This window comes from Poromitra crassiceps, assembly GCF_964638095.1.
Source record: "Poromitra crassiceps genome assembly, chromosome: 7".
Classification (NCBI taxonomy): domain Eukaryota; kingdom Metazoa; phylum Chordata; class Actinopteri; order Beryciformes; family Melamphaidae; genus Poromitra; species Poromitra crassiceps.
In genome coordinates, this window is record NC_139628.1 from 53,126,036 (window position 1) to 53,149,897 (window position 23,862).

A 23,862-nucleotide genomic window follows, 5' to 3' on the forward strand; every position below is an offset into this window, starting at 1 on the left:
CCGTCCAGTGAAAAAGAGAGTTGTTGCTCCGTCAACAATTTTGAAGTTGTGATGTGTCCTGGCCCTGTGGGGGGTACTTATATGCAAATATCCTGGCCAATAGCATTGCAAGACTAAACAATAGGATCCAATGATGATGTTTAGGTGAAAAAAGAACAAGAAAACAAATGATTTATACCCTTTTTTTTATAAAATACAAATGTTGTAATATTACAACCGTGGGTCTTACAGGGTTAAGGCACTAGTGAGAGCTCTCGTTCTCACTCGTAAAACCTGGGTTGTAGCACAACCCTAACGTTTAGTTTTGTCAATCAACGTCGCACAATATACGTCACACCATCAACAACGTCACTTATGCGACTGGTTGTGCGTATCTTTCTGATTTATAACTTATAGTGCCACAGTTTTACCACAAACTGCGACTTTCTTGACTTGCAAAGTTATCTTTTACATTGACAAACATGATGTGTGTACCCCGTGGCGATTTCCACACATCAGCTGAAACCAGGCGCTTGAGGTGGGCAAAGGTCGCCACCGCTCATGTGGGCGGACAGGTCGGTACAGTATAGGTAGCCCAGGGATGCATTGTAAAGTCTGATGGCTGCAGTTAAGGCAGTACAGGAAGTTTAATTTCTCCTTCAGGGATGAAAGTTTTGGCCGTTGTTCCCTGGAGGTCTTCTGCTCTCACAGATCTGCTGTGGATCTGCTGCTGTTGGGTCTGTGTTGAGTTTGACCATTTTAAGTGGAGGTAATTGATTTTTGAGGGGGAATAAAATATATTTCAAACATAAAAAGCTGAGAATGGTCATACGGAGGAGAAGTCACTGAACTGAGTTGTTACCTCCACCAACGCAGTTGGCCTGGAGGTCGTGTTTTTGTTCCGTTTGTCAGCAGGATATCTCCAAAAGTTAAGAACGGATTTGCACAAAACTTTGTAGAAGGTTTGGCCATGTGCCAACTTAGAACTGGTTCAGTTTCCAAGCCCACTCACTCACGGCCAATCACAAAAGGCGCCTAACTTCCAAATGGACTTACGTAACACACCACAGAACTTTTGTCGAAAGGTTGGCAGAGGTATGCACTCTACCGAGTGCACTCTAGTTGTGAACTTGCACAACACTGAGTGGCAGCAGTCTGGGTCCGGCTTAACTAGGCTTGCCTAGTCTTGGTTTAATTCATTTCATTAGTTATTTCATGAGTTAACTGCCATATACATGTTGCTGAAAAGTAACCTTTTGTGGTAGAATAATGTTGCATCCTAAAATCAAAGTTGGATGAGGTATTGTTACATCACTTTAGTTCTTGTATTACTATGCGTGCAGCGTGTTAAATAAAGACTACAGTATGTGAAATTGTTTAAAGGGGACCTACTATTCTTTTTCTGGATTTCAGTTATTTAAGTCAAAAGCCCTCACAGAAGGCGATTAGCAGCTGAACTGAGGGAGAAATCAGTTGTGCTGAAAAACAACAAAAACTGAAATGAAAGGACTGCTGCAGTGTGTTAGGGGGTACACAAAGGAAAATACTGTGACAGAGGACTAACGAGAGGATTTACTGTCTGAGGGCTAAAGAAACCAGAAAATGTCACTTTTGAGAAGCTGGCATCAGCGAATTAGGACAGTTTTCCTTAAAGAAATGGCTCAAAATGATTTTATTTTATTTTAACACAATCCTGTGGTTTTAACGTTAACATTGTTCACTGTTTTGTTGTGTGCAGTGTAATACTGCATTATATTGTTTTGTATTTTCTGTATGTTGCAGGGACCCCAGGAAGAATAGTCTGAATAGTCAGACCAATGGGGATCCATATAACAATAAACAATCAACAATAAACAATAGATTATCAAAATAGGCAATGAATTTAAAATTTGGCAATGAATTGATGAAGTGAATAATTGCTGCAGCTATTTATCAGTTTTTATCAAATGTATTTTTTTGTATTTTCAAAATACAAAATACATTTGTATTATCAATACATTTTTCAGACCAGTATTTTGTATTTGTATTTTGATAATTTTTTTGAGGAATTTCAGCAAGAATTGCAAATGCGGGAACATGCCTGGCAAACATCTGAAACACAGCACAGAAAAGTGCACTGCTGACTGACTGACTGACTGACTGACTGACTGACAGTGACTGACTGACTGACTGACTGACTGACTGACTGACTAAGTAAGTGACTGACTGACTGACTGACTGACTAAGTAAGTGACTGACTGACTGACTGACTGACTGACTGACTGACTGACTGACAGACTGACTGAGTGCAGTGAGTGAGTGAGTGAGTGAGTGAGTGAGTGACTGACTGACTGACTGACTGACTGACTGACTGAGTGCAGTGAGTGAGTGAGTGAGTGAGTGAGTGAGTGAGTGAGTGACTGACTGACTGACTGACTGACTGACTGACTGACTGACTGACTGTTCTTGCATAGGCTGAAGAAGGGCGGGCTTCAAAACACTCAACATGAGACCTCTGGTGCGCTGTTCCTCTCACTATATTCAAAATAGTGAGCGGCTGCAGGCAGGAGCGCACCGCGGAGCGCACCGCAGCGGACCGGGAGCGCACGGAGACGCACAGGCAAGAGAATATTAATAAGTCGACTGAGAGGACAGATAGGCTGATACGCTGCAGTGCTGATGACCATGAGCCGTGCTCTGTCCATCACTGACTTGACCTGATCTCCACCACGTGTCGTGTGGACGTTCACTGACTGTAGATAGCGCAGGAGAGACAGCGTCATGGAGACTTTTACAATACACGACATGCTCATCAATTCCACCGATTTAAACAAGATTTTATGCAACTTTGGAATCAAGAATATTTCAGAGTGCCAGAGTGAACAGGACTCCTCATCCGAGCCGAAAGGTAGGCTATTGATTCATTCAGATGCCATCAAATTGCCATTCTGTTTAATTGCCATGTCACTAGGTTTTGTTACTCTAACTTGAATTGCATGACATAGCCTAGCTAGGGGGCTAGGCTCTCAATTTATACTGAAGTATTTTGTGTTTTAACTCTAAATAATCCGTTTGATTCAAGTTTGTATACGTGAGGCTTTGGGCATGTTTGCGCCATGCAGTAGCCTACAACTCTTGTCGCATTTAAGAGGATATAAAAGTGTCAGAAAAACTACAAGTTCATATAGACCATAGGAAATAAAACGATACTACTAGCGAAATCGTTCATACTTTAGCTTATTATTAGGCATTTGGGAATATTGTGGTGAATTTTGGTAGGGTGCAGATGAAAGTACATTTCATAATTGTGTGTGTGCGTGTGTGTGTGTGTGTGTGTGTGTGTGACGAGAGTGAGAGAGAGCGAGAGAGAGAGAGAGAGAGAGAGAAAAAGAGAGATGAAGAGAAAGAGAGAGAAATTAAACATTTTACATAGGATACCCTGCATTTATTCATGTCCCAGATCCCCAGAAACGGCCCTATTTATTTATGTGGTGAGAAAAGCGAGTGTGCATGTATTGTATTAGCGGCAAAATATATGAATTATTGTCATACTGTAAGAGAAACAAGCTCTGTAAATGTTGAGAGACACCTCCCCATGTTATTATACCCTACCGGAATGTTATTGCTATTTCATGTTGTCTTATTATTATGCGCTACATTATTGTTATTTGCACATTGTTGTAGGCTATAATCATCTGTGTTAACTTTCTGTACTGCTTTGGCAATATGAGTTTCTAACTTGTCATGCCAATACAGCTATTTTGAGAGTAGAGAGAGAGAGAGAGAGAGAGAGAGATTGTCTGAATGGTAGGATTCCCAAATGAGGGACAACTGTCTCCTCTCCTCTCCATCACCCGTTCTCCACGGCATGTTTCAGTCAAACTTAGGATAGTTAGGAAAAAATGTATGTAGGCAAAAAAAGTGTATTCAAAAAATGAGCTAACCGCACCTCCTGTACGTACGTACGTACGTCTGTCTGTCTGTCTGTCTGTCTGTCTGTCTGTCTCCTCTCCCTGCTGCTCCTGTCAGACATCAACCAGACGGTGCGGATCTGTCTGTACGTGCTGATCTTCCTCCTCAGTGTGCTGGGGAACAGCCTGATCATCGCCGTGCTGCTGAGGAACCGGCGCATGAGGACCGTCACCAACCTGTTCCTGCTGTCCCTGGCCGTCTCAGACCTCATGGTGTCCCTGGTCTGCATCCCCTTCACCCTCATCCCCAACCTCATGAGGGACTTTGTGTTCGGCCCCGGCATGTGCAAGCTGGTCATGTACTTCATGGGTGAGTCAGTGGAAAGCAAGTTACTCAATTAAGTTACTTATTACTCCTTTAAAAAGGAATACAATTATCTTACGTATTACTTGGTATCAAGAGTAATTAGTTACGTTACTCGTGACATTACTATATTACTTTTGCTACCCCCCCCCCCCCCCCCCCATTCCTTCCAAAAAAGTGATGTACAACCTGTTTAGCCAGCTCCTTTTAGAACTGAATTCACCTCACAAGAGGGGGCAACAATCAGCCAAACTGCATACTTTCTATTTATTTGCCCCGAGGACAAAACACTAATCATGTTCTGGCAGCAGTCTCGCATAGCCAGACCTCCTATCTCCACACTTCTGTTTTAGTGCTGTGCCAGTTGTGGAGAAAGTAATGCAGTAACTTGAAGTTTACTTGCATGGATTAGTAACTAGGTCGAATATTATTACTGTTTTGGAAATTGTAATCCCTTAGATTACTCATTACTCGGGAAAGTAATTATTACAGTAACAATATTACTGAGTAATATATCACTGCCAAACACTGTAGAGAGAACTTTTTTTTTCTTTCTTTCTTTGTTCTGGGCAGCAAACTTGACTTTTTTTTCAACGTAGATCCTAAAATCCTCTTTCTCTTTTTTACACTTAGATTTTTTTTTTTTTTTAGATAGGAACTAAAATCCTGTTTCATTATACTGGTCACTTTTGCAGGTAAGTAACTGTTAACATACTAAACTCCTCTGTCATTATGTTAACAGTCATGTAGAATAAAACTGTGCCTCCAAATGGTGTTACTTACCTGCACAGGTGTTACCTGTGTTACTTACCTGCAAAAGTGACGAGAAGAGTGCAAACTTATCAGCCACAACCAAACCTGAGTATACTGTGTATGTTGGCTATTTGTCTTTTTAAACAGAGCTGCTATGATAACAAATTTCAGATAAATCTGATAATAAAGGTATCTTATATGGCATGGTATGGTATGGTATGGTATGGTATGGTATGGTATCATTATCATATCATATCCTAGTAGGATATGATATGATAATGATAGTAGGATAGTAGGATAATCCTACTATGGTAGGTATGGTATTTTGATCCGAAATAACCTAAACTAATTAATATCGCATTGTATCGTATCATATCATATCATATATCATATATCGCAGCACATCATATTGCATTGCATCGTATCGTATCATAACCTTCCCACCTTGGTTGAGTTGAATGTGTAAAATTTCCACACTGACGCTCATTGCCGCTAATTCAAGCTCATTTCAGATATCCCCCGAGACTTTTATCATCTTTTCCCTGCAGAAATAGGATTACCTTAATTTCCCCGCAGAAATAGGATTACCTTACGTAACAGTTCAACTCTGCATCTCCAGGCTGCGTTATTATTTGCTGTTGTTTATTGCACTGCTAATTGTATTCATGTGTTGGAGCGAGGCCAAACAGTCATCAGTCTCAGGCTCTGTCCTGCGCAGCGTTCGCATCGCTCTTCCCGTCTCCAGGAATGTACACTGGTTCAATGGTTCTGGGGATTTAGTGAGCTTGAGGTAAAAAAATATATGTACAGTATGTGTTTTTATATATAAAAAATATATATATATTTATATATATATATATATATATATATATATATATATATATATATACATATATATATATATATACTAACAGGGAATTGTCTACGTACGTAAAATGTAGAAACAAATTAAAAACAAGCTTTAATCATGGACATTTTTAGGGAAAAAGGAAAAAAGTAGCTTTTCTATGTCTGGAAATCTATAGGAATATGATTCCGTTTTCCTTTTTCTTCTTCTTCTTCTTAAAAAAAAGAAAATACAGCATAAAAACATTTGGTGCTCAAAGTTGGATCCATTAACCCTAGGGTGCCCAGAAAAAGATGACGGATGGCGCACATTTATCGATATTTAATTTTCGACCTTTCATCCAATTATGGATTCTTTGGGAACATCATTTTCATGCCCGCTGCTTCCTGTCGGTGCGTTTAGCTGTGCAGTGAGATCAGAGCGCTGTCATCCAGGGTGATTAGCTCGTTTGTCTATACATAGGATAACCTGTTTACGCGTCTCTCCTCTAGGATCGTACACAGCGATAGTTTGGGTGTATTTATAGGTCTTCTTGTCTGAGTTTGTTAACACTGAGCTGGGTCTGTGACGGTCCCACATTGCAGATAATCATTTGTCACCACGACTATCACAGCCAATAAAGTGACATGTTGCTAGGATGCCATCACGACTATCACAGCCAATAAAGTGACATGTTGCTACGATGCTAACCACTGTCAGTGTTACAAAGCCCATATCGGAGGGATGACATGTTCCCTCAATCTGGGAGGAAGCTGAAGCACAAATCATGCTCGGCCACTTAAGGCCGCATGTAGTACTTATTATTACTTACTTATTATTAGTAGCATTGTAGTACTTACCTGCCCAGACTATAGTGGAAAATAACAATTTTACTCAAATCTACATTGTACATTGTCCCTGTTCAAAAATAAAGAACTGCGATTCATATGGGGCTGGATACCAGGCTACTGTTGTCTAAAAGACATGAGTGATCTTTAGCCGTGTTTGGAATGGTTCACTCGCTCACTCACTCACTCACTCACTCGCTCACTCACTCGCTCGCTCACTCACTCGTTCACTCACTCACTCACTCACTCGCTCACTCACTCACTCACTCACTCACTCACTCGCTCACTCGCTCACTCACTCACTCACTCACTCACTCGTTCACTCACTCGTTCACTCACTCGTTCACTCACTCACTCACTCATTCACTCACTCATTCACTCACTCGTTCACTCACTCACTCACTCACTCACTCACTCGTTCACTCACTCGTTCACTCACTCACTCGTTCACTCACTCACTCACTCACTCACTCACTCACAGGTTTCAGTATACATGCTACAGCATGCGCTGGGATGCGTCATCAGTGATGTTAACTGGGGTCGTGGGGTGTTTCGGGTCTGTCAACATCATACACCCTCGCCCAGTAGACCCAGCCGAGGCCGATTACGACCCCGACCCGCGTCCCAGAAGCAGCCGCTCACGGATCAGCCTTCCTACTCTGTCTGCAACGTTGCCCGCGGAAGGGCTGATCACGCCCAATCCGCTGCAATAGAGTTTAGTGCTACACCGCAGTATTGTAAGACCTTCGGTGCATGGAGGTCTAAGGCCCTGTGGGTGAATCCAGGCCGGGCACCTCCTTCGTCTCACCAGAACCTCCCGTGGAAGAAGGCAATCCTACCATGCCGTACCATGGGCAGGGAGGATGCCTCAAGGAGGCCTGTGCGCTGCACGTCATTCACCTGCGGCGAGCACCTCGCTCTAGCCTGAAGGACCCCAGGCAGATTTTCAGGAGGCTAATCTGTAGCGATTGTGGATTTCTCCCTCACGAGAGAGCCAGGCTGGGGTGCTAAAACCCATCCCGTACCGGGTGCCGTCTCTCTGACCGTCAACTGTCTCTCCAGCTTGTCACCAAACTATACTTGGTTGTCACCTAGTCTATTCCTAAGTGTCACTGGCCAGGGGGAGCCAGGATTGTAGGTTACACACTCTTCCCCATGTAGGGTTTATCATAATTATAGTGAACTATATGGGGAACAATCAAACGAGTCTCGAACATGGATGTATTAAGAGAACTGGATAGGGGACGAGCCACGCCCACCCATGCATTCGGACGGAGGCTGCTCACTGGCGCATGAAGCCATCATGGGGGAGGGTGGGGGGGGGGGTTCTTTCTGGCGCACTTCGCCCAAGGCGAAGTGCGCATGTGTGCCATGACGTATAATTAAAAGAGTAGTTTTATACTTTGAGTGACACCCGGAAAAAATTCCCCTGGGTTTAACAGCTGCCGGGGTCCCCATGCAAGTGGATGGGAATGTTCTTTTCTGGGCTGCATGGCGTCACGTGACTTGCAATACAGAGCTTCGCCACCATGTTCAAATGGCTTCACAGCCCAGCGCTATTCCTGGGGGCTTGGTCTCGAACACTACATCACTCTTCTTCTCCTTATACCACAACGCATTGCATTGTGGTATATGGGAGAAAATGTAGAGTACATTTGCTGTTCATTAGAAATTGCAGTGCATTGTGGGTATTTTATAGTCTATTTTATAGTCTTTTATAGACTATATAGTGAATCAATAGTCGGTTTGGAACGGGGCTCTTGTGTCTTGCCTGCAGGTGTGTCAGTCAGCGTGTCCACCTTCAACCTGGTGGCCATCTCCCTGGAGCGCTACAGCGCCATCTGCAACCCGCTGAGCTCCCGGGCGTGGCAGACCAAGTCGCACGCCCTCAAGGTCATCTCTGGCACCTGGGTGGCCTCCTTCGTCCTGATGCTGCCCTACCCCATCTGCAGCACGCTCAAGCCCTTCACCCGCCTGGACAACAGCACCGGACACATGTGCCGCCTGCTGTGGCCCAACGATGTCATCCAGCAGTCCTGGTGAGCCGGCCCGGTCCGGTAGAGAAAAGTGTCCCAAACTAGAGGGTGTGACATCCCACTCCGTCTCGTCCCAGTCTCTCACTTCATGCACACATGGTCAGGTGCTGACCACAGTCGGCCGAGCTACAGGCGAGGGCGGCCTAGTGGTTAAAATGTGCTATTTTTTTAATCGTTTTTAAATTGTATTTCACACATTTTGTAGTTCACATATTCTTTTTAGGCCAATTTCACACATTCTGGAGTGTGCCTGCAACCAACCAGCCACCAGAGCAGCCAGGGGAAATGAAAAAAGATAACAGTATTTCTTCATGGGGGGCATGGTGGTGCAGTGGTAAGCACTGTCGCCTCACAGCTCGAAGGTCCTGGGTTCGATTCCCACCTGGGACGCTGTGAACGCTGAAGGAATGCGTCCGCATGTCCTCGAGTGCCCACCGCCCGGGTGGGGTCGTCAAAAGGGCCTTTCTGTGTGGAGTTTGCATGTTCTCCCCGTGCCTCCCGGGGGTTTCCTTCACATAGGAACCCCCTTCACCAAAACATTCAATATCCTGGTCGCTGATGTGGTGCCTCCTCTGGTCGTTAGGGGCGCCTGTTCGGAGGGAGGGGAACTCGTTGGAATAGCGTGATCCTCCCACGTGCTATGTCCTACCGGTGAAGCTTCCCTGTCAGGTGAAAAGAAGCGGCTGGCTAACTGCCCATGTCTCGGAGGAAGCATGGAGCCAGTTTCAGCTCTCCCCAGATCGGCAGAGCAGCAACCAGGATAAATAAATTAAAATGAGCACTAATGGGGGATAAAAAATGGGATAAAAAAATTGTGGAAAAAAAACCCAACAACAACAACAACAACAACAGTGTTTCTTCATATTAGAACTGCATACGCTCATTTCCTGGCTTATTCCTAAGAAGTGTTGGGCCGTCTCTTGCAGGTATGTGTCTCTGCTGTTGATGCTCTTCCTGATCCCTGGGATCGTGATGATGACGGCGTACGGTCTCATCTCTCTGGAGCTGTACCGGGGCATCAAGTTTGAGCTGAGCAGCAGGAAGTCCAGAGGTAAGACGAGGAAACACAGCAACTTGGCCAGTCCAACATCTTCTGCATTGTTTGTTCGTACAAGTGGGCGATTTCGCACTGATACGCCTTTCCAGAAACTCAGCCTTTTTGGAAGGTCTACCATCCATATAGGTCCTATCTGACACACATGGCTCCATCTAAAGGTCTACCATCCATAGGTCCTATCTGACACACATGGCTCCATCTAAAGGTCTACCATCCATAGGTCCTATCTGACACACATGGCTCCATCTAATGGCCCATTTCCACCGCTGGTATCAGCCCAGCCCAGCTCATCTCGCTTTTTTGTCTCATTCCACCGATCAAAAACGTGGACAGCCCGGGTTGAGTCGGGGGTTGAGTCGTGCTGCTTTTGGTGCCTGCTCTATTGAGGTTCCAGCGCTGTGGACCCGGTACCATACCGTGACATGAAAACACTGCAGACGACTGATTGGTCAGGCAGAATCGCGTTTACTGTATCTACTGTCAATGCTGGATACCAGTTTAGTGGGGCTTACGGTCTCTTCTGTTATTTCCATCAGTCTTTTGTGTTGCTGCCTTCGGCTCTGGTGAAATAAAATTGATCTCCTTGCTCAGCTTTAACATGACGGTGGTTTTCAATTGTTTTGAGAGAGAGAAAAAGTCCGCTCCTCGGGAAGCCCTTTGTAGTTGTGTGTAACGCCGGCTCCGCTAGGCCGGAGGCGGGGGTTTGGTGAAGCCGCGGTCTTGCCTGGTGAGTTGCCGCCGGGGTAGAGGCTTCCCTCCTCTTCTCTTCCCTACTTTGGCTATGGGCGGAGGACAGATATGCGGTCGCTATGATGACCAGGTGTGGGCGGAGGCAAGTAAACTTCCTATTGAAAGAGAGTCTATATCAAATAGAGACAAGTAAGACCAGGTCGAGTAGACCTGTACTGTGCTGTTATATGTGGTGGAAATGAGCCATAAGGCTTTCTACTTCTGTGTTTTTGCATGCTGCGGAGTGCGGATATAATTGTATCCATCCATTCTTGGCTGATTTTTAATGGTGTTTTCGTGCTCCATCCCCTCACAGAGAGACAACTCAGCACTGGCAGCATCAAGCCAGGTGACAGTGATGGCTGCTACCTCCAGCCGTCCAAGAAGAAGAGTATGATGCCAATGAGCGCGGGCAGCGGCTCCAACAACAACAACCCCGGCAGCAAGGCCAGGCTGAGCCGCGTCAGCAGCAACAGCTCCACGGCCAACCTGGTGGCCAAGAAGCGCGTCATCCGCATGCTCCTGGTCATCGTCTTCCTCTTCTTCCTGTGCTGGACTCCTGTGTTCGCGGTGAACGCGTGGCAGGCGTTCGACCGCCGCTCCGCCTACCGCCTGACGGGGGCGCCCATCTCCTTCATCCACCTGCTCTCCTACACCTCGGCCTGCGTCAACCCCATCATCTACTGCTTCATGAACAAGCGCTTTCGCCAGGGCGTTCTGGCCACCTTCACCAGCAGCGGTGGCAGTAGCGCGGGCAGCGGCTTCAGCAGGTCGCCCGGTGGAAGCGGGATGGCCAGAGGCGAGGGCGCCACGGCGAGAGCGCGGAAGCAGAACGGCAGCGAGCAGAACGGCCACGCCCAGCCGAGCGGAGGCAGCACGCACTTCACGTACAGCGCCGTCCGCACGTCGGCCTGGAGCGAGTTGACTTGAACCGGTGTGGGACGAGGTTACGGTAGCTGGGAGTGTGACTATGACGTGACGTCGGTAAATGCAGGAGTGGTGTAGCTACATTCAGTGCTTTCACAGCCCTGCAGCACATACAGATTTTATGTAGCCTCCAGAGGAAAGGACTCGAGTCACACGACTTGCAACCAAGTCCTAATTGTAATTGCTTGACGGGTCCTGCACACCGCCCTAGTCTGACGTGCCATCAATTCGCCTTCGCCCCTTCAGGCCCTGCCCCGCGCTGCTGCAGCTTGGCTGGCTGCCTTGCTGTATTTCCGTCTTCAGTTGGTCGATTTCAAAATGGTCCCTTCTTTGCTCGCTACCGCCCGTCGCTCACCACCTTGCAAAGCATGCTGGGATACCTGGCGTCAGGACATCGCAAACGACGAGACGAGAGGAGGGGCCAAAATCTAAATGGACCAATTGAAGATGGAAATACAGCAAGGCAGCCAACCAAGCTGCAGCAGTGGGGCGGGGCTTGACAGGGCGAGTGCGAGTACATCGCTCATCGCTCTTGTTGGTGTGCAGGAGGTCTGAGACTTGACTTGATGCATGAAGAGAAGACTTGAGACTTGACTTGATGCATGAAGAGAAGACTTGAGACTTGACTTGATGCATGAAGAGAAGACTTGAGACTTGACTTGATGCAGGAAGAGAAGACTTGAGACTTGACTTGATGCATTAAGAGAAGACTTGAGACTTGACTTGATGCATGAAGAGAAGACTTGAGACTTGACTTGATGCATGTAGAGAAGACTTGAGACTTGACTTGATGCACGAAGAGAAGACTTGAGACTTGACTTGATGCATGAAGAGAAGACTTGAGACTTGACTTGATGCACGAAGAGAAGACTTGAGACTTGACTTGATGCTGGAAGAGAAGACTTGAGACTTGACTTGATGTATGAAGAGAAGACTTGAGACTTGACTTGATGCATGAAGAGAAGACTTGAGACTTGACTTGATGCATTAAGAGAAGACTTGAGACTTGACTTGATGTATTAAGAGAAGACTTGAGACTTGACTTGATGCATGAAGAGAAGACTTGAGACTTGACTTGATGCAGGAAGAGAAGACTTGAGACTTGACTTGATGCATGAAGAGAAGACTTGAGACTTGACTTGATGTATGAAGAGAAGACTTGAGACTTGACTTGATGCATGAAGAGAAGACTTGAGACTTGACTTGATGCATGAAGAGAAGACTTGAGACTTGACTTGATGTATGAAGAGAAGACTTGAGACTTGACTTGATGCATGAAGAGAAGACTTGAGACTTGACTTGCTGCACGAAGAGAAGACTTGAGACTTGACTTGATGCATGAAGAGAAGACTTGAGACTTGACTTGATGCATTAAGAGAAGACTTGAGACTTGACTTGATGCACGAAGAGAAGACTTGAGACTTGACTTGATGCACAAAGAGAAGTCTTGAGAATTGACTTGATGCATGAAGAGGAGACTTGACTTGATGCACGGAGAGAAGACTTGAGACTTGACTTGATGCATGTAGAGAAGACTTGAGACTTGACTTGATGCACGAAGAGAAGACTTGAGACTTGACTTGATGCAGGAAGAGAAGACTTGAGACTTGACTTGGGTTTTGCTGAATTGGGACTTGACTTTGACTTGTAATTTGATGACTTGAAAAGGCTTCTAGAGTCTTGACAAAATATCTTGTGTTTGTGTAAATGACTTGGGTGCAGATTTAATCCATGACTAGACAACCACATTTTCGTGCCTCAATCAAGACTTGAGACTGACTTGGGACAAAGCAAAGTTGACTTGGTCACAGCCAGAGGCTTGCAGCTTGCAGCATCCAAGCTGTCTCTGTCAAATGCCATGATCAGGTCTTAGAACCTTCTGACATGAACATTGTGAGGAACTGTCTCTCTTCTCTGCCACAGTCACTCGTCACTGCATATAGGCAACCTGTCACTTTTGTACAGAGATCCTTGCACACACCAATTCATAGTGGTTGTTCTAATCTCGCTGGAGTACCACATAGGACTCCACAATCTGAGTGGCAGAAAGTCGAGACTACATGAAAGTCAGTTTAGATGACGTTCTGCATGATCCTCAACTTTGCTTCAATGATAACACTCATCATCCTGGTGTGGTAAACCCTACCCATCTGGTGCTCCAAGAAGGTTAAGCCAAAACGCTACAGTGCATATTTGCAAAAGCTTCTGATGGTATGGCTCACTTCTTGCGCCATGGCGGCAGACAAATTCAGTTATTTCGATAAGACTCGTTTCATGTCCGTCTTCAGTGGTTTCAAAACAACCCCCTAGTCTAGTGCAAACACTTGTGTTCTCGCCCTTGACCCAGTGTCTCCATGCTTTCATGGTTGCACTCTGTGTGCTGCGGGAAATGGAGAAGCCTTATCAGTCGGTGGGACTTTTGACACCTGCTTCCCCTCTTCAAAGAACAAATTCCCAGTATTACCGTACCTGTCCACCGCCTCCGCCGCTTTCCATTTGACTCGTATCGTTAAAAACACAGCAGCTAATGTAGCAATTTGTTTTCATTTCGTTTCCTCGTTGCAATGTAATTACATGACCTTGTTGTTGCTCTGTGAATCGTTACTTATGTTTGAAGCAAAATTGAAAACTCCTATTTTTGTGTTACTGTCTGATATTGTATAACTACTTTGACAGCAGTCGGTCAGTTGAACCTTTGTGCGCAGTGTGTTGTGTTCACAGACGTGCTGTGTTGATGTGCTGTCACGCATCAAAGGTCATCTGTTGAAGGTAGAAGCTGCATAATCTCAGTCGTTTTGCTGGTTTGTCACACGTACGTACGGCTGAAAGTGTCCTGAAAATGCTTTTATACAAGCAGTATTGTGTTCTCTTGGTAATGTATACACCTACAGCCCATCCACATAGCCATCTATGAATAATCAGCATCTGGTTGCCCAAATAAAGACCTTCACATGAGTGTCCGATGTGCAACTGCTCCTACAAAGACTTAAGCAGAGCAACGTGGTGCTTTTAACAGCTTTAATACGAGTGGATTCTAAAGGACAGAGGGCATTAGCTCCCAGCCGGGGGGGATGGGGGGGGTACTCTACTGGAATTTCTTCCCAGGGATGAGAGCTCCATTTGGGCTTAGTGGAAGCCTGACGCACCCGCCGCCATCCTGTCACTTGAGGGTCGCAGTATGAAAATGTCTCAGCTAAATGCAAAAAGAAAAAAAAAAGACACCAATAAGTAGATTTGTGTAGTAGGTGTCAATGTTTCACTGAGGAGAGGTTACAAATCTGGATCTACTGTATCATGTTGCAGTTATACTCAACAAACCAGAATGATCTCGACTGCAGTAAACTGCAACCAAAAAAAGCTACAAATGACCTGCTTCTGAATGACAAATTCAACAAAAACATACACACACAGTGAGATTTGATATCACTTTTTTTATTTCTCATTTTTTATGCCAATATTGCAAGTTTTTTTTTTCTTGTATTTTTTTTCTTCTTTTAATGACATACAGATTTGAGCATGATCTGGAGCTGCAATATGTACAAAAAACAAACTATCGTATGTTATCAAAAATCCGTCCCCTTGTTTTGACGTTATTGCTAAAATGTTACAAACGGCACAGGTTTCTACCATCAGCAACCCCTCGAGCACTGAGTATATATACTACCACAATGACACCTCTGCTTACCATTTACTAGGATAATACACACATACAGTGAGAGTGAAAGAGAGCGAAAGAGCGGACATGTGAAGAAGAGGGGGACGACGACAACGAAAAAGGGTGATCCGACTGTTAGCCAAGCTAAGCTGCATGTACAGGAGCACGGGTAAGGTGAGAAAAGTCCAAACGTACGTACATACATAGACGTGAAGGAAGACGAGCGAGGATGAAATGTGTGAGAGAGAAAGAAAGGTTTAATAGCGCTCTGTAGTGCAAACAGCCAAATAGTCTAAAGGAGAAGTAGTAAGGCTGAGTGCGACAGAGAAGGGCTCCACACTCTTTATTTATTTGTTTAAAGCTGCCTCTCACTCTGCCCCTGTTTGTTTTAGCAGTGCATGAAACTTTAGGTTATGAATATAACCCCGGTTCTACGAGCAATATGAGCGAGGAGTCTCGGCGTCCCTGGCAGAAGCTCATATCTCACATGCCCAACTTGATGGGCTGGTGAAGCGAATCACACTCCGGTGCGTGTCCGGGGGAGTGGCCACTATATAATAATAATAACAATAATAATAATTAAAAAAATGGCGTGAGAGTGGAGCATCATTATGACGACACGCCATCTCTTCTCGCCCGGCAAGGAGGCTTGTGTGGCCGAGACTCCTCGCTCGTATTTACTCACAGAACTGGGGTTACATTCCTAAGCTAAAGTTCTATTTAATAACACTCGTTTCGGGGGTCTCGCTTTACGGGACATTTACGATGGCGATGGAGGGGGCGGGACCCCCTGCACATTCCTTTCATCCCCATTAGGGTTGAGCAGTCCAGCAGAGTCAGTCACTATTGGCTGCTCGGAAAGTCGCTAGATGACGTTAACACGCTAATTTGCATCAATATATGCTTAATTGTAGCCATTGTAATATTAAGTGCCGACTCCATCGTCCAATCAAGTGGGATATTTGAGATGATGAGCTTCTCGCCGGGACGCCACGATGAGATGTGCACCCATGAAGCGAGACTCCGAAGCGACTATTATGAATAGAACGACATTATAAAAGACATTTGGCATATTAGAGGATACATACATTGTTCAGAGCTCATTATAAAAAACAACAACAACACAACAGCTGCTTTTGGAAGAGTAAAACAAATATTATGACCGGAACGCACACGCACACAAAAGAGAAAGAAACCAGTTAAGTAGAGATATTCTGTAAAAGCATCGCAAATGCTAGTGAGATGGATGGCGTTTCTCTGGAGGTGAATACAGGCGTGTAACAATGTCGTCCCCTTTAGAAGTGAACGTGGAGAAGAAGCACGTCCTCCCCTTTCTCTTTCAAAACTAAAGACACGTTTAAGAGAAAACGTCAAAACTGTAAATCAGCTCAGATTGTCAAAGGGACAAGAAAAAAATAATTCTTGGGGGGGGGACCACATCTCCCTCTCTGTTAGAGCACATGTTGCGCTCTGTTCAGAATCGCACAGGTGTTGAGTGATGAAGACGAGGCCGAAGAGGCAACTGAACATGTAAACAAAAACCAAAAAATATTCCAAGCTGGGAGAGTACGGGGGGGGGGGGGGGGTTAAGGGTGTGATGCTAATATAGAAGCTATGTGAAAACATATAGGATTTTAGAGCTCACCCTAGTAGACATAGAAAAAACACTCAAGTTAGAAATGGACAGTAAGATTTGGTGACCGCTCCGTCGCGCAGAGTAAAGGGTTCAGGTTGACCCGCAGCGTGTCGCAGGAGATCAACAACGTTCGCGGCGGCATGAAGAAGCGCTAATTGGTTTCGATGCTACAACAGCCACCATAGCACCTGTTTCTTTGACAACAGTTCCAGGACAGACAGGGAGTGGCCTTTTAAAAAATACACTCCCAGGCCAAACTAGGCAGCACGGGCAATAATGCACTTTGTTTTCTTTTGTTGTTTGACACTGAATAAGACAAGGGGAGACTTTGTACCAATAATTTAAAAAATATCAATATTACAATATAAAACATTTAACATCAATAATGACGGACAGGAAGGGTGTTGGGGGGGGGGGGGGTTTGAAATGGGAACATAACTTAAATTTTTCTTCTTCTTCTTTTTACATTGAAGGGGTGCAAGCGAATCTTTTTTTGTTCCTTGCCCTATTTCAAAGGTTTGTGATAAGAGTCAAAAATACTTCATTTTGCAGACATTCAAGTTACAGTGTCGTGGTTCGTTTCCCCCGGAAGCGTATCGAGAAGTTGTCCTGTAATACTAGGATCAAAAGTATTATTGCCTTTGAATGTTTGCACACAATTATCAGACAGCGGGGGAAGATTTGATCGTGTCCATTTGGATGACGGGTGGAAGACAGCAGAACCCAATGAATCTCAAGTCAATTTTGTCTGTTGGGAAAAACACACTTTTGAAATGGAGCGAGTCTGACTCTATATTCCATTATAGCAACTATATAGCGAGACATGACAGTCACACACCCTAAAAACACACACGCGCACGCGCACGCACACACACACACACACACACACTTGCTGGCTGGTGAACTAGTGGTCAGGCAGACAAAACGATGACACAAAACAGAAATGACCTGTACAATATTGCTGTTATGTTTGGAAAATGCACATCTTTCAATAATACACACATATAGAAGGCCTTTATACTTCTACAGGAGGCTCGATCGCCACGAACACAGACAAGTGCCACTACTCTCGGAACAGTGAGTTCACAATGTACACACACTGGCTTCTGCAAAGTGAAGAGCACAATGTACACACACTGGTTTCTGCAAAGTGCAGAGCACAATGTACACACACTGGTTTCTGCAAAGTGGAGAGCACAATGTACACACACTGGTTTCTGCAAAGTGGAGAGCACAATGTACACACACTGGTTTCTGCAAAGTGGAGAGCACAATGTACACACACTGGTTTCTGCAAAGTGGAGAGCACAATGTACACACACTGGTTTCTGCAAAGTGGAGAGCACAATGTACACACACTGGTTTCTGCAAAGTGGAGAGCACAATGTACACACACTGGTTTCTGCAAAGTGGAGAGCACAATGTACACACACTGGTTTCTGCAAAGTGAAGAGCACAATGTACACACACTGGTTTCTGCAAAGTGAAGAGCACAATGTACACACACTGGTTTCTGCAAAGTGAAGAGCACAATGTACACACACTGGTTTCTGCAAAGTGGAGAGCACAATGTACACACACTGGTTTCTGCAAAGTGCAGAGCACAATGTACACACACTGGTTTCTGCAAAGTGCAGAGCACAATGTACACACACTGGCTTCTGCAAAGTGCAGAGCACAATGTACACACACTGGCTTCTGCAAAGTGCAGAGCACAATGTACACACACTGGTTTCTGCAAAGTGCAGAGCACAATGTACACACACTGGTTTCTGCAAAGTGCAGAGCACAATGTACACACACTGGCTTCTGCAAAGTGAAGAGCACAGGAGAGTTCCAAAGGCTTAAGAAGGCTGAGAGGAGCTTAGATCGCTCGTCGCCAGACATTTGTACCAAAAGTGAAGGAAGGGGGCGCCGTGCACCGTGAGATCATCACGAGACGAGACATGGGGGGTTATTGTACTCGTGCACCAAAATGAAGGCCAAGAGATCCTTCAGAAGGCGCTTGGTATGAGAAGGTGGTTTTTGGAGCGTGATGATGGACCTGTGGCTGGTATGAGGTCAAATAAGATGTGAGCTCCTCTGATCAGATGTGAGGCAACAGCAGTTTTTTTTTCTCGTTTTTTTGTGTGTGTGTGACACACAGGTTCTTCCAAGGTGACGTAAACAAGGGTTATTTTGCAAAAAACGGTTAAGTAAGTGAAGTACTTTTTGAAACTAAAAAGTTATCGGTAAGGCCACATCAAACTGGAAGTGTCTTGTCTTGAAACGCACGGATGCGCTTTTGGAAACAGCGTTGAAAGTTGAATGCCACCACCAGAAACGTAACGGCACACACTGGAAGACACCGTGCCAGGCGCGGGTTTAGAGAGAACATTGACACGTTTCACTACATCATTTGATACGGTCGGTACAGTTAAGTGACCAATGGAGCGACGTGATTTCAGATATGTGATTCTTTTGACTGTGCACACAGTAATAATACAGTACTCCATCATAATGTACAGTACAAGGCTATCCTCTTAAGTCAATGACTACTCCTAATACATAGTTGTGAAAATGGCAAACTGACTATTTTTGTAATTGTGGAAGTCTAGTTTTTTTTTATGTATTCTGCAAAGGTTCCTATGGCTCCATGTGAGATGTACTGATGTGTATAGAGACTTAGCGCACATGGGAGTATTGCAGGCAAGGCAGACGCATTGCTTAAAGCTTTTCTTTTTAGAGACTTCATAAAAACCAATGATAAAAAATAGGCCCTCTGAGGTTATTCCCCAATAATAATAAAAAAACACATCCTTGAACCTTCGGTTATGTAAATAAAAACAACCCAGACTTCAGATTTGTTTCCCGCGAACAGAAGAAGCAACAGTATCCCAAAAAGAAGAAGAACAGAAAATCGAAAAAGAAATGAAGTGTTCCATCCGAAGACTGAAAAAAAAAGCAGGCATTTGTAGTAAGGCTGCATTAATATACAGGTTGGGATTTTGGACCTCAAGGGGAAAAAAGAACCCAAACTCAGAGGAAGAATAGAAACTATTTGGTAACAAAAGTGTACTATATGTTTAATACAAAAAAGGTATGGAGAAAATGTACCTTTACTAAAGCTTATACAAGATCCTTGGTCCATAAAACGATGTTATCATCGTCACGTTTTATCTGTGTCCCTCTGCATCCTCGCGCTCCCTCCAACAACAATACATCCAGCCCCCGTTCAGATACCACAAACTAATGCAACAACAAAACAACAGAAAGAGAGGGGGGGGGGGGGGGGGGGAGAAGAAACCAAGTGGTGGGAGAGGGGGGGGGGGGGGGGGGGGGGTTAGCAGGGGGGCGCAAAAAATATATTTTTTCTTTAAACACAATTTTTGTACATGGTGGATGTATTTCTGTCGTCGTGGTTACGCTGGATGTATTGTTGTCATGGTTTCCGCTCTGGCAGCAGCCGTGAAATAGGTGCTGGTGCTCTGAAGCGGCAGGAACTCGCTCACTCCCAACACCAGAGACGGGACAGGCGGGTCCCTTAAGCAACCAGCAGAGGGCAGCAGAGGGCACGAGCGTGTGGAGGAGCACCTTTTCTCTTACTCCCGTCGGCTGACAACGTGTGATGTCACTTCCTCCTTCAAATTCCCCCCCCCCCCTCTTGCATTCGCTCCTCTGTCCCGATTTTTTCTTTTCAGCTTCCTTGAATCCAAAATTAATGTGCAGCACTTTAGAGAGAGTCAGTTTTGTTTTTGTCTTTATATACCTCCTGGTATACGTTTGCTCTCAAGGCCGTGTGTTGTATTGTGTGTGGCGTTAGGAGAGCACGGCGGCGGCGGCGTTGGAGGCGGACGTGACGCCGGCGTTGGAGGTGCTGTTGGGCCCGTAGACGCCGCCGGGCTCCTGGCTGTTGCTGTTGCTGAGCAGGCCGGCCGCGGTGCCGGCGCGCAGGATGGCGCCCGCCGCGTTGCAGTGCGGCCGCGGCCCGGGCTCCGGCGTGTAGGTGAAGGTCAGTGTGGTGGAGTAGATGATGCCGTCGTTCCTCACCAGCGTCACGGGCACCTGCACGGGCTGCCTCACCCAGCGCCAGCCCTCACGGAACGCCGAGATGTCGGGCACCACGCACAGCATGCTCTCCCCGCACCTGCAGAGTGAGAGAGCGTGTGTGTGTGTGTGTGTGGGTGTGCACGGGAAAGAAACGACACCAGAGTCATATACGAACAGCTGCCAGTGAAACAATTTAGGGTAACTGATATAAAACATTACACACACACACACACACACACACACACACACACACACACACACACACACACACACACACACACACACACACACACACACAAACAAACAAATACCAGTACAAAAATGCATCTTATACAGCTTAAAATAATATGCCTTTTCTTTTTGACACTCATTGTTACGGACACTTATGTTGGAGTAGACAGGACACCTCTAGCTTGGATATGATCATTATTATTACACTTATGTTGGAGTAGACAGGACCCCTCTAGCTTGGATATGATCATTATTATTACACTTATGTTGGAGTAGACAGGACACCTCTAGCTTGGATATGATCATTATTATTACACTTATGTTGGAGTAGACAGGACACCTCTAGCTTGGATATGATCATTATTATTACACTTATGTTGGAGTAGACAGGACCCCTCTAGCTTGGATATGATCATTATTATTACACTTATGTTGGAGTAGACAGGACCCCTCTAGCTTGGATATGATCATTATTATTACACTTATGTTGGAGTAGACAGGACACCTCTAGCTTGGATATGATCATTATTATTACACTTATGTTGGAGTAGACAGGACCCCTCTAGCTTGGATATGATCATTATTATTACACTTATGTTGGAGTAGACAGGACCCCTCTAGCTTGGATATGATCATTATTATTACACTTATGTTGGAGTAGACAGGACCCCTCTAGCTTGGATATGATCATTATTATTACACTTATGTTGGAGTAGACAGGACCCCTCTAGCTTGGATATGATCATTATTATTACACTTATGTTGGAGTAGACAGGACCCCTCTAGCTTGGATATGATCATTATTATTACACTTATGTTGGAGTAGACAGGACCCCTCTAGCTTGGATATGATCATTATTATTACACTTATGTTGGAGTAGACAGGACCCCTCTAGCTTGGATATGATCATTATTATTACACTTATGTTGGAGTAGACAGGACCCCTCTAGCTTGGATATGATCATTATTATTACACTTATGTTGGAGTAGACAGGACCCCTCTAGCTTGGATATGATCATTATTATTACACTTATGTTGGAGTAGACAGGACCCCTCTAGCTTGGATATGATCATTATTATTACACTTATGTTGGAGTAGACAGGACCCCTCTAGCTTGGATATGATCATTATTATTACACTTATGTTGGAGTAGACAGGACCCCTCTAGCTTGGATATGATCATTATTATTACACTTATGTTCGAGTAGACAGGACCCCTCTAGCTTGGATATGATCATTATTATTACACTTATGTTCGAGTAGACAGGACCCCTCTAGCTTGGATATGATCATTATTATTACACTTATGTTGGAGTAGACAGGACCCCTCTAGCTTGGATATGATCATTATTATTACACTTATGTTGGAGTAGACAGGACCCCTCTAGCTTGGATATGATCATTATTATTACACTTATGTTGGAGTAGACAGGACCCCTCTAGCTTGGATATGATCATTATTATTACACTTATGTTGGAGTAGACAGGACCCCTCTAGCTTGGATATGATCATTATTATTACGATGTATATTTTTCTGGCTGTCTGTGTGAAGCCCTGCTCGGCGCAGCCTGGCCTGGCGGAGCTGTTGATAGCTCCTGTAGGGGGATGTTGATAGATCCCATTCATAGCTTGCTTGTTACGTCCAAGTCACGTTTTTCATCAACGGTCACATTCGTTTTGACAATCCGTTGGACACCTTGGTCTCTGTTGATTGGTTAGGGAAGACCGAAGCCCCGCCCACTCATAGAAATCCTCTGAAGTGACTGCAGTCTCAGACTAGAAGAGGAAATGAGTCGACGATTCAGTCTGAATATCAGGCTAGTGTTCGACGACATCATCGAGGGGGATTTAGCACCCCACACGAACCGGCCAGGAATCTGCCACGGATCAGCCATGGCCTGGGTGCCAAATGAAGATTGCTGCATCTGTACAGACCCTCTTATTCACCTTATGTAGCCACGCCCATTTGACCCGGTTGTGTGGTCGTGTGACGACTTCCGGCTAAATTTGTTTTAAATAAAATGTCCGGCGGCTCCAATATCATCTAACTCTGAATTAACTACGGTAATCATTTAGTCAATTGTATGTAACATACCAAATAAAAGCAAACGGCAATGTCTAAGAATGCAACGCCATGTAACTGGCTCGTTACGTCTCGCATTCCAGGGAATTACGTTAACGTCTGCGGGTCTTAAGTGGCTCGAGCGCTCGGAGGAGAGAAAACTATCTGAAGCTTTCTTTGTTGGGGTCCAGGTATGTTTTACAAGAAAGTGCTCGTCATTGTCGACGGTAACGTTATCTGACCTGGCTAACAGTGGATACTCCGCTTGCTTGCTGTGTACCGAGCTCAAAGTAGTAGGCTATGTTCTTTGTTTTACCCCCTGCACTGTCCGCTCCAAAAACAACTCTCTTCTTCATGACGTTGGTTCATATTTGGCGGCGTGACCGCCGGAAGTGTTAAAACAACCCGGAAGAATTTGGCCCACTGCTGCGTCTGAACATAAGGTGAATAGACGCCTCGGCCCCTAGTGGCCACGCCCTAAAATCTAACGGTTAAGCTGCGTTCACACAGACCTATTAAAGTTTTTCGCTGGCATCGAGTTTACATACAAAGTCAATGCAAACGAGCGATTGAGCATATATTCGCCTGCGAGAAAAATCGCTGGGCGTCCGAGCGGCAGAGACAGAGCGATGGGGAGAAAATACGCTCGTCGCCCCAGATGAAATATCCCAACTCGAGCGAAAATACGCTGGCATCAGTCGCTCGCTGTTCAACGCTGATTGGCTGCCGTGTGAGAGCGAGTCAAGGATGACACTGGCTTGGAACAAACCGCTGGTTTATTGTGTGACAACAAACCGCATTGACAGCTGATTGACAGGCTGACAGCTGACATGAAG

At 45.2% G+C, this 23,862-nt stretch overlaps 2 protein-coding genes across 2 annotated transcripts in view; one reads left to right on the forward strand and one right to left on the reverse strand.

Moving 5' to 3' along the window:
* Positions 1 to 2,739: 2,739 nt before the first annotated feature.
* cckar (cholecystokinin A receptor) lies at positions 2,740 to 11,412 on the forward strand (the record flags this gene model as incomplete). Its single annotated transcript, XM_083640332.1, has 5 exons — positions 2,740 to 2,866; positions 3,988 to 4,239; positions 8,438 to 8,699; positions 9,623 to 9,747; positions 10,799 to 11,412. 5 exons carry the CDS (start codon positions 2,740 to 2,742, stop codon positions 11,410 to 11,412), a joined length of 1,380 nt encoding a protein of 459 aa, XP_083496458.1.
* An 8,673-nt stretch (positions 11,413 to 20,085) lies between these two features.
* The window catches only part of rbpjb (recombination signal binding protein for immunoglobulin kappa J region b), a 36,735-nt gene continuing 32,958 nt past the window's right edge, over positions 20,086 to 23,862 (reverse strand). The window contains 1 exon segment of the mRNA XM_083639697.1: positions 20,086 to 20,826. Coding sequence (XP_083495823.1) covers positions 20,499 to 20,826 — 328 coding nt within the window. The 3' untranslated portion in view covers positions 20,086 to 20,498.